Source organism: Leptosomus discolor, chromosome 7, assembly GCF_034619465.1.
Source record: "Leptosomus discolor isolate bLepDis1 chromosome 7, bLepDis1.hap2, whole genome shotgun sequence".
Lineage (NCBI taxonomy): Eukaryota > Metazoa > Chordata > Aves > Leptosomiformes > Leptosomidae > Leptosomus > Leptosomus discolor.
Window position 1 is genome coordinate 17,856,462 of NC_141397.1, and position 11,098 is coordinate 17,867,559.

Genomic DNA, 11,098 nt, shown 5'->3' on the forward strand with positions numbered 1-11,098 from the left:
CTCCATGCTGAAGAGCGTGTCCATGGAAGGGCTCCCTCATCACTGACTCAGCCACAAAGCCGTCATCTCTGTCCCTGAAAATTGCAGGAGCTGAGTGGTCTCCCTGCAGATCACCTATATATGCTAGCATGCCGTGGGCAGCAGGTGAGAACTGGCAAACCCGAATTGCTCTGTATTCAGTACGGGTGTTCAGCGTTTGCTCAGTTGAAAGCAGACCTTCATCTTGGCAAGGATACTGTTTGGCCTTCCGTACTGGGTTGGTTTAGAGAAGGTACTGAATTGCAAGTTGCTTTAGCAGTTAAAATCTCTCTATGTGCCTCTAATGGCCAAAAAGTAATGAGACTTAAAATTCTCAGAACTGTGCCCAAACCTCATTTTGGATTTGCCTTACAACAGAAGCGCAAAGCTTTCTTCGTGAGAGAGTGGAAGACGGTGAAATCTCACCTCAAATCGGTGAACTGGTCAGTGAACTATTTCTGAGCTGTAGCCTCGAGCTTTGCTCAGTGTGCGTCCCCTTAGACACAGCCTATGGCACGGAGAAGAGCCAACCTATGTCACATGTGATGTCATGAACCATAGCTGCTGCAGGTGAAAGAGGGGTCCATAGCCAGTTTCCGTGGTAACTGGTAGGCACCTGCAGTTCCTTGATGCAGTACTGGATCTGTCCTTCTCTGGACATCGAGTGTTCAGTGATGGATGTAGGTAGCTGTCCTGGCAAAGCCTCCTCAGGGTTCCTTTTATGGAGGGCAAGCTTTTTTCCCCCTTTCTAACAAGGCATTTTCACTCCTGTTTTGCTGAACTCCATCCCTCGTTTTGTATTTGTAAATATTTGGGATAACTTTTCTTGTTTGTTTGAAACATTTCTTTCTGTTGTGTTATGATCTGCAATGAATTTGCACACTGGCCCCAATGCACAGCTAGTTTTGCTGCTGCCTGAGGTTCTGTTTGGTTAGCTTGCTGCTTGCAAGGAGAAAGAAAACGTTCTATCAGTCCACGAACTTGTAAAGTTGTGGAAAGCCATTTGCTGAAGTTGTAAAGATTGGGTGATGCACAAGATTTCAAAAGACCAGTTCTGCTTTGAAAGAGCAGTTGTTCTTTGTGTCACGTGCAGTGTGTCAGGAAGGAGGTTCGTCCGAGGGCGAGACCGGGTTCCCTAGCGTTCTGATGACCGCTTGTGGTTGCTGAAGTGTTAAACTGCAGTGGGTTTGTAATCAGATCCTGACTGTTGCTCCTTTTGTGGTATCGTGCTGCGTACCCTGAAGCTTTGGTCTACAACGCAGATACTGCTTGAGTGAGGAATGAGTGGTGATTGTCAAGATTACAGAGGTGGAGATTAATTCTTGGTTTGAGATTGTATCTGGAACTATTGTGCACTATTTGTGAGATTATTCTCCAAACCAGTAGTTTTAGCACTCTTTGTGCTGCTCAACATTGAGATGTTTTGTTTCATGAAAGAGCTGTGAGCAAGTCATAGCATAATTGAAAATAAAACAACATTCTTCAGACTTCTGTAAGGTTTCCAGTAAACGTTTGTAGCTAAATCTGTCTTGCAGCATGCTCCTTATGTAACTGTCGCAGAGATTTTAAAGTGCTGGACGTAAGAGGAGAAAGGGATAATCAGGTTTTGTGTGCTCGTCTGAGGATGCCCAATGTGCTGTAACCTGCTCCTTATTTCCCCTCTGTTGTTAAGCATCAGCAACGTTAAAGCTGGATAGCTGGAAGCAGTTTTATCACTTTGCAACAGCGCCTGGCCACGTACCGAAGTGGGGCCTTCTGCAGCCAGGGAACGCCTGCCACTGCAGGTCGGGTTTGTTCACTGGGACATCACGCCTTTAACTAATCAAGACTGGTGAGCTAACAAGTGAGAGGGCCCTCCTGTTGTCTTCAGTGGTTTTTTTACTTTCACAGCTTCCAGAAGGAATGATTACTATGAAAAAAACCAGCACAGCACTTACGGAAGTGCCTGTAGAGAGCAGAAATCAAACTGGACAAACCATAAGCTTTCAAAGGCTTCTGATGTTGTTCCCAGAAAAAAAACAAAGGACATTTTTAGAAACATGATCATAAGTATGATTTTGCTGAGATACTGAGGTAGCGACATTCAATGTAAACAGTCCAGGAAACAGAAGCAGCATCAAGTTCACCTTTAAAAACCAAAGAAACATTTTGATAACCTAGTAACATGTTTCTCATATTGTTCTGAGCTTACACTGAGTTGTAAACTTTAGCTATCCAGGAGTATCCTCAAAGTTGTGCATGTGTACTTGGATATTTGAGGTCTAAAACTAAAACACGTACCAAACGAGATCTTAGAAATTGGTTATGGTTGTAACTAGATACCTTTGAGCACAGGTTAGCATCTTCCCAACTGGTAATTAACTGGTTCGTTTAAACCCATTTTTTGCATACTTTCATCTGGTACGTTTTCGGGTGGCGTGCAGTGATGTTACTGCTGTACAACGTTGGTGCTGTGTTGGAGCACGTTTTAAGTGTTCATCAAGAATACATTCAAAGTAGGTAAGATGTCAGTTCTTTGCAAAGTCTTGCAAGGATACATGTAGGTTTAGCAGTGTAAGGACGCTAAGCGTCATCATCACTTTCAGCAAATGCTACTTTTTTGTGTAAATAATGTAATCAAAAGCCTAATTAATACAGCCATGGGAAGCATATTAGCATTACCTGGGTCTTGCTTGCAGCTGTTGGATCACTTTCTCCTTAAAGTCCTGCCAGTAATGTCGGAGATACCAGAAGGTGGATTTTGTTCCTCTGAGGTCTGTAATTGATTAATGCCTATTTCAGTGGGCATCTGCTATGAGCAAAGGACAGGATTGCTGCTTTTATAGGTACAAATCTCTGTTTTCTTGTTTAAGTTTTGATTTAATGGAAGTTACGTCAGTGTACAGCATCAACAGTTACTTAGTAGGCAAATCGGAAACTTCAGCTACATGTCTTGAGAACATACAAGGACAGGTACAGGACTGCTACAGTTGGTGTGTTTAACACATATTTTCACATGGTCAATAACCTGCAGGTGCTTGAGGTGCCTTTTTGATGCCCAGCGTGACTACAGTAAGCTCAAAGAATGGAAGTTTTACAAAAATTGCTATTTCTGTAAATACCACATACCTGGTCACTGTGTACAAAAAGTGGAAGATTGTAGTGTGAGTACATGAAGTACAAGTGTGTGGACAAAACAGAATGAGAGCAATGCATTGGGCATACATATGTGTATACACGCCCATACGATACTCAGTGTGCATATACTCAATGTGTGTAAGCATAGTGTCCGTACGCACTGAGTATAGGTAATGTGAATCACCCTTTGTATGATGGAGCATCATCAAGTTTTGATGTTACTGGATTAGCTGTACATTTTGCTAAAGATGTGCAAGAATACAACAATCTCTGTATGCCCAAAATTTGCTGGATATTAAATCACTGCCAGGAGAAGATCAGAAGAGCAGAATTGGACGGAACTCTGGAAGGGGACGCAGTGTATTTGACTTTGTTCTTGACCTGGCTACTGGTTGATCTTGGACAATTGACGCGTGTGTGCACACTTGCTCTCTCTTTTCCACCTGTTAAATGCAGATGATTACTAACCCAGACCCCTTATAACAAAACAGTTTGAAATCTCCTCAAAGGAATTCTTATCTAGAGTTGTTATTTAGTGAAACATCTGTACAAGGTGCTAGTAACAACAGGGCATAATCTTGGTTACTCCCAGTTAAAAGCACGCCCTTAACCATGACTTTGCTGTTCTGTTTCAGTATCTCACTGACTTGTTTGTAAGTCTCAAGGCCCTTAAGACTGATGGGTACTTTCACTTCATTGAGCAAACAGATTGGGAAGAGACAGATCATTGTCTCTCCCCCTTTTATATTCCCCTGGACTTAAATGCCAGAGGTCATGATCCCGGAAATGTAGATGATCGTCAGTACTTTTGTGGGCAATGCTCTTCAGTAGCTATTTGGACTTTGAAGGAACTCCATATCAAAGCACAGCTACAGGCCACTACACAACGCAGCGAAGACAAGCGAGAACGTAGCAGTCCTTGCTGGGGCACTGTCCCGCTGTGGAGTACAGCCTGGCACTCCCAGCGGATAAAGGGCTGGCTTTCTCCTTGTGCTCCCAGGAGAGGTTTTTGAAAATGCCAGGAAAGAACCAGTTTCTTATCTCCTGTCTCAAGGGAACCTTCACAGGAGGCGATTGACAGTGGCATTTCTTTTGTTGCTGTCAACATTACTGCCTTCCGAAGTTGTAGATACAAACATGCTTCGGTAATTTCAAAAGCTTTCACTGTGGAGGAAACGCTGACAGCCCCAGCTTACCTAATTCTTCATGCTGCCTTTTGTTTTGCTGCGATAGGCCTGAGTCAGTATGAAAAGCAGGTACAAGAATCATGGATTTGCTGCAAGAATAACTTCAGAAATTTGTTGGTACCAACAACAGCAGTATGTGTGTGAATGTGTTACATGATATGAGGGGAGAATCCCAATTAAAATCTTGTTGCTAAATGGGTGACAAAGACCTTACAAACGGTATGAGGCTGCAGGCCAACTATGGTTATATTAATAATAATAAATCAGATCTGGTCTATGAGGATTTTTCTATGGAACAGTATATACATAGGAGGATTTTTTTTAACCAATTGTCATTTTTCTAACTGTAATTTAGTGTTTTGGTTTTTTCTCTTTTTTCCCAGCATTTACTAAATGCTGTCAAGAAACTGGTTTTCTTATGGTGGTGAAGTGTCGGCAAGAGAACACAGCACTGAAAGACTGTCTGGTTGGCTAGTAAGTCCCTCACGAGGTTTTGTTGGTTTTTGTTGCATGGCCTATACTAATCTAGAAATGAGTCAGAAACCTTAAATCTTCTCAAAAGGGTTACGCAAGGTGAGTGACTTCAGTGTATTTTCTGAAAATTGTATCTTTGCTTTATTAAAGCACGTGCTGGTCAGGACCCTGACTGACAAGATTTTATTTCTCAGTAAAGCCGACCTATGGCTATAGGCTTTCTTCTTGGTTTAAATGGCGACGGATCTAGATCTTCCAGCCCAGACGCCACGTAGCCCTTACTCACTAGGCTGAACTAATACGTGGGGATGGGGGCGAGCTGTAGAAGCACCTTCACCCCTGTTAGGGAGGCAGGACAAGTTTGTTTTGATTTTGCTTCCTGACCTGTTTTTCAAGTTTTAGTCTTTGTCCTGAAAGTTTCCTGCTGTTGTGAACAGCAATAGCAGCAGCAACGAGGAATCATTAGGTCTTAGACAGGTCAACTTGCTGCCACAGGGGATTGGAACGTCTCTTTTGGAAGTCCCGATTTGTCCTCTGTGCCAGCAGGCTGAAGTGTCAGATTCTTGAATTTCCCGGGGTGAGGGTTGGGGATTTTTTTAATCTGGCTGCAGGGAGCAGGGTGTTGGTTTGGTTTTGGTGGAATGTGTGTCCTGTTAAGCCAGAGATTAAGATTAAATGTCTTTGAACTAGTGACAGTTATTCTCAAGTATTTGGGAACCGATGAAAAAACCGGTGCAGCCAGGCAAGAGTTCAGGCCTAACTGCAGTGAGAACTTGCTGGAGTTACTCAGTTTTATTCGTCTGTGCCTTTGCCTTTTCTGAAAAACAAAGCAAAGCAAAACAACACTACCCAAACAAAATGCTACTGAAAAAATGTTTAGTACTTGAATAATTATACTTAAAATCAACATTATGAGAAAAATTAATTTAATTTAATGATCAAGGACCTACATGTTTCTGTTCGAGACATACTCTTGAACCTGATCCCAGTAGTTGCTTAGGTGCATAAAAAAATGTAGGTGTACTCCAGCAGATTCCCATGCTGAGGAAGGTAACTGCAAATAGAAGCAAATAATTTAGCTGAACTGAAATACCAAATGTCTTTCCCTTTTTCTGCCTTTCCTCTTCATGGCTTCACTGCAGATGCTCGAAAAGAAGTATGCCTCAAGAGAGAGCTTAGTCATAAGAGAATATCATAAGAGAATGCAGAGCAACTCAGCATTTAGAGTTTAGGAAGATTACTTTAACTGCCTACGTATTTTATTATATAAAAAAGGTATTTTATTATTGAAGGCAGGTAAATTTTCTCTAGGAGTGTAAGGAAGATCAGTTATGAGTGTTATTCATGCAATACCTTTCTATATTTTAAGATAAAAACCAGTGTTCTGTATTTGTCTGTCTTGTAGCTATTCTGATCCATCATTCTATGAAGAATGCAAAACAGAGTATTTGAAGCAAAGAGAAGAATACAGAGCAACTGGAATTAAGAAAAAAAGACAGAAGTTTACTTCAAATGTGTAGTTGAAACTTAAAAAACTCTTCAAATTTTATATCCAACTTTGATTTGACTTGATTTAAACAGACTTAAGTCATCTGTGCACCTCTGTGTGGAATTTAACTGAAATTCACAAAACGAGATGAATGGAGAATAAAATAACCTCTGCATTTAAAAGTAATTTTTAAAGTTTTCTGTAGTTAAAGATACAAAGCATGCTGTCACAGTTTGCAAGAGAGTTGCCGAGGCCGGTTCCTCAGTCTGGGCTTGAGGTTTTGTTAGCAATTTACAGGTGGCCTTTTGGAATGTAAAGCTTGGGTCTAGTTATGCTTGACAGGCTACGTAAAAACATAAGAGTGAAGAGTTTAAGTTGTGTTAACTGGTCACACGTTGGGCCTATGTTAAAATTGGTCTCTTTGTCATCTGAAGCTGAGGGTGTTTGGAGCTGCTCTTGGTGCTCTTACGAGAAGAGATGGGTGGCAAATGCAGAAGAGAAGAGCTTCTAGGACCAGTGTGATTTCATGAAAGTGTTGAGTCATACAAGAGCCTGATTGTATTTTTGCCTACACTGTGACTAATTTTTAAGTCTACATTGTCAGAAGAGATGGATGCTCCGTGCCTGTGTGTGGCCCAGACTGACTGTTTTGACTCTAGAGAAAAAAGTCATCTGATCTAGACCTTCCCTGAGAATGGGAGAAGGCAGGCTGAAGGCAAAATCCTTGAGAGCAGTATCGTCCCCTGCTTTCCTCTTTCAGAATGAAGATGATCGTATAAGCTTCCACGCTTCAGGAGCGAGTGAGTGACCACACTTGCAAAATTATTACAGGTAGAGGTGAGTAAACAACAAAACTAGGTGTGTAGGGTTCAGGTCACTTCTTGCAGAAACTAAGTGTAAGCAAGTCCCTGTTAAAAAAGGGGAACACAAAGACTCTTTTGCAGACTGATACTTGAAGCTGCGTAATTGTAGAACTCTCAAATGCATAAATGGCTTCACTAGGGATAGTCTGTAAAACTTTATGTTACTATTTTGGAGTATCTTTTGAAGCACTTTGAAATAAAAAAAATTCTTCACAAGTAATGGAAGGCTGCACTTAGAAAACTTACTCACATGGTAACTTTAATGCCATGATTAAAAAAAAAAAAAAAAAACACATTTGTCTAAGTAGTAGGATTTGTTACTTTTCCATCAGAAAATGCAAAATTCAATTTGTTTATTTTAGTACTGTTTCACTACAAAAGCAGTGTTGCTCTAAAACTATTCAAGTAGGAAATTAAATTCAGACTGACACACGCGTATGTGAAGTACTTAGGTTAACATTGCAGGTCAGTCCTTGCCCTTTATTCTGTGCCTCTTACTGGAATGATCAATAATAATGTTGCTTCTGCTCTTAGGCAGCAGATTGGCTGGAGGACTGGGGAATGCTTGTGAAAGGAAAACTGAGATGGTGCGCAGCGTTCCGCCTTGTCAGGCAAACCGAAGTGGCATTCAGCTCTAAAACTAACCACCTTAAAGTCACTTCTGCGGAATAGTCTCCTGCACATGTACTTGATCTTGGCTCCTTAGCTCAGGCATTTTAGAAAACGAAAATATTCCAAATCAGTTACCGGAAAATGAGTTATTTTTCTGTAGGTGTTTAAAAAAAGAGGATACTTAAGGTAGATGGTGAAGTGTAGTTTAAGGACAGCGACTGTTCTGTTATCCCACTATGGAAATCTGCTACATTTTCAGCCTCTGGAAAGCGAGCCTGGGTGTTTGTAATTCTTGTCAAAAGCCCTTCCAGAGGGGCTTTGGGCTGGAGCGAGTGTTCTCTCAGAGGCAGGTGCTGGGTGCTGCCAGAGGATGTGCCTGCACTGGGGGCTCACCTGGGTCTGGCTCAGGTTCACAGCGCAGCTGGGGAACACCGACAACAGCACCAGCCGTGGGCTGCTCCTTTGCTGGCTTAGCAGAAGGTGTGTTCAGCAGGTGCTGATAACCGAGCTCTGCTGTCCAGCCTGAAAGGGCATGTTCTGAATTAGGCTATCGGCCATTCACCTCTCTCTCCTGACACTGGTGTGTGTGTAAGGCAGAGCTGAGCTTGCCCTTGGCTCTGGCATCATCTTCCTCTGTAATACACCCGTGGCCTTAATGCCATGCTTCCTAGGTCTGAATTCTTGAGCTCACACCTTCCACTCTCTTACGGTCTTGTGCAGTGTCCTGTATTTTAATTGCATTTACATCTTGTATTGAAATGAAAGAATGAGTACTATGAGGTGTCAAACTCATACTAGTAAATTGCTTTCAGTTTTGTTTTTATCTCGGCCTCAACCTCTTCTTCCTGCTTGGGTTAAGAGGAAGCCACCCTAGATGCTCATCAAGCTAAGCAAACAGCAGTAGTATTGACAAAGCCTTCAGCTGTGCTTCAGCAGTGAACTGGAAGCAATTTTGCCACACATTGAATATTTTTAAAAAAGCAGTTCTATTTTGTCAGAAGTTGCTTGTGGACGAGGAGGGGGTATGGCTCTGGAAGCCTGGCTGTCTCCCCCCCTCAGCCCCTCCAGAACAAAGCCTGTACTTGCTGAGCGCAGCCAGCTGGAGGGGGTGCGGAAGGGAGCCGACACGGCGCAGACATGCAGTGCTTCACCTGCCCATCTCCATCTAAACCGGAGGCTGCAGCTCTAGATACTGGTCCCCTAGATGTTTCTTTGTATGTTTTTTCATTTTAAAATCAATTCTGCAGGATTCTTACTTTAGTATTCTGCATAGGAGTAGACAGTGGGTGGCATTAATCGAGGTGCATCTGCAGTGCTTTCCTTAGCCTATTGATGTAAAAAGACGACTTAAGTGGAGGCAGGGACTAAAGCAGGTCAGCCCGAAGCATGGCCACGCCCGTAGCCCATCACACTCAATAGCTCCACAAGTGCGTGTCTGATGTTTTCTCACACGTGACCTCCTTAAATACCACAGCAGCATTACCAAGTGTTTGCAGTTCCAGTTTTAACTCTGCCTGTTACAGCCAGGAGTGTTCACAAAGGATTTCCCTGTAGCCCTACAACTAGCCTGCGCCCTGCGCTTTACCTCCTTTAATGGGAACCGCGTGCTCAGCCAGTTTAAAACCATCTGCTCAGTGTCACTATGGATTGACATTGAGGGAATAAGGGCTTAAAACTGATTTGTCACCCAGCACCCTCGCATGGTGCAGCAAGGCCTCTGCCCCAGTTTCTGCAGCAAAGGGGCCTGTCTGTGCCTCCTCATAGCACTTGGGAGGACTTGGCAAGCACCCAAGCTACCCATTTTTCACTTGATATTCTTTCAGTGTATTAAAGCTCTCTTCAGACTCATGAGACGAGCCCCCTATAAATGCGAGATCTAAAAGGAGGAAAAAGGTGTTACATACTTATTTTAAAAGTTTGCCTTCATAGAGGAAAACTCAGAGGAAAGATGAGTGTCAGTTTGTAATGCACAGGGTTTTCAAAGAGGAGTGGAACTGCCTACCCTTGCAGGCTGAGACATCACCCAGCGATTAATCTGTAAGCCAGAAACCCGTTCTGCCTCAGATTGAGTACAGCCACCCCCTCATTTTACTACTTAATTACTGTATCTTGTAGTTTAAACTACTTTCTTTTCCATCTTAAAATACAATGAAATGAATTCTGCTGGACCCTGATCTCAGTTCACATCACGTTTATTACTGAGTTCTGAGTTAGTGTTGTTTTTTTTTTAATGGTTCAACTGCAACTCCATTAAAATTAGTGCTGATGATAGTAACGAAATGAAATACTTTTGTCCACTGTCCTACAGTTCATACAACTGCAAGTAGCACAGCACTTGCCCTACAGAAAGGGGCAAAAGCATGAGCCCTAAGAAACCAAAACAAATAAAAGCCACCCCAACAACACCCCCACATGCTTTTTTACATTCAAACTACACAAAGCACGAGGACCACCTACCGCCCTGCAACCACTGTTCTTCACAGGGCCTGCCTGACCATCAGCAGAAAACGCAGGCGAGTCCGTCAGGTACGGGAGCTTTTCACTGCCTTTACCAGGCCACAGCACCATTAAGGTGTCTGAGCATAGGAGTCTCGCTGTCTGCTGCAAGTTGGTTTGAAATAAAATTAAATCTGCTTTACCTCACCAGTATAGTTCATATTGTACTTATGTGGGCCTGTGTTAAATTCCTCGGAATGGATTCTGTCTGACTGTAACTCCACCATAGGTCTAGCACTGCTCTCCTCTTTTCCCAGCCGTAACAATTTGACAGTGCATCACAGCTAGTGTGGGAGTTCGCTTTCTTCAGCAGGTCTAGGTCACATAAGAGGAAAACTAATCAGTTGTAAATCCACAAAACCAGCAAGGAGACTTAAAATGATCAGATTTTAGGACTATTTAAAATGAACCATTTTAAATGGAAGTTTACATACGAGTTATCAGCAAGTTAGTCCGACTCTCCAAATACCCAAGTACCTACTCAGCAGCTTGCTGTACGCTCACATGCGCAAAGCAGCAACCTCCTCCTGCCCCGAAAGCTGTCTTCCATTTCTGTTAAATGGAATTAGTGCTTTCTTACATTAAAAATGGCCAAACCAGTGGCTTGGGTGAAGCATTCAAGTGTTCAAAGTTCACATTCAAGTTAATTTTTTGGGGGCATCATTTAACATTTGAGGACTTTGGTCTGTCCTTTGTGCAATTTTACAGTTCTCTATAACAAAACACCCGTGTGTGCACCAAGCACCAGAACCCTTTACTACAGCTGCTTCTGCATGTCAGTTGCTGTCACTGTGATGAAAAGATTTCACTTCTGAAAATGGGAAAAGCACCGTAAGCCACTA

General features: G+C 42.6%; 1 protein-coding gene across 1 annotated transcript in view; it reads left to right on the plus strand.

The window, feature by feature from the left end:
* The window catches only part of CMC1 (C-X9-C motif containing 1), a 43,180-nt gene extending 36,846 nt beyond the window's left edge, over positions 1 to 6,334 (plus strand). The window contains exons 3-4 of the mRNA XM_086468664.1: positions 4,706 to 4,796; positions 6,202 to 6,334. Of these exons, the coding sequence (XP_086324790.1) occupies positions 4,706 to 4,796; positions 6,202 to 6,316 (206 nt within the window). The 3' untranslated portion in view covers positions 6,317 to 6,334. The remainder of the gene's footprint in view (positions 1 to 4,705; positions 4,797 to 6,201) is intronic.
* The last annotated feature ends 4,764 nt before the right edge of the window (positions 6,335 to 11,098 follow it).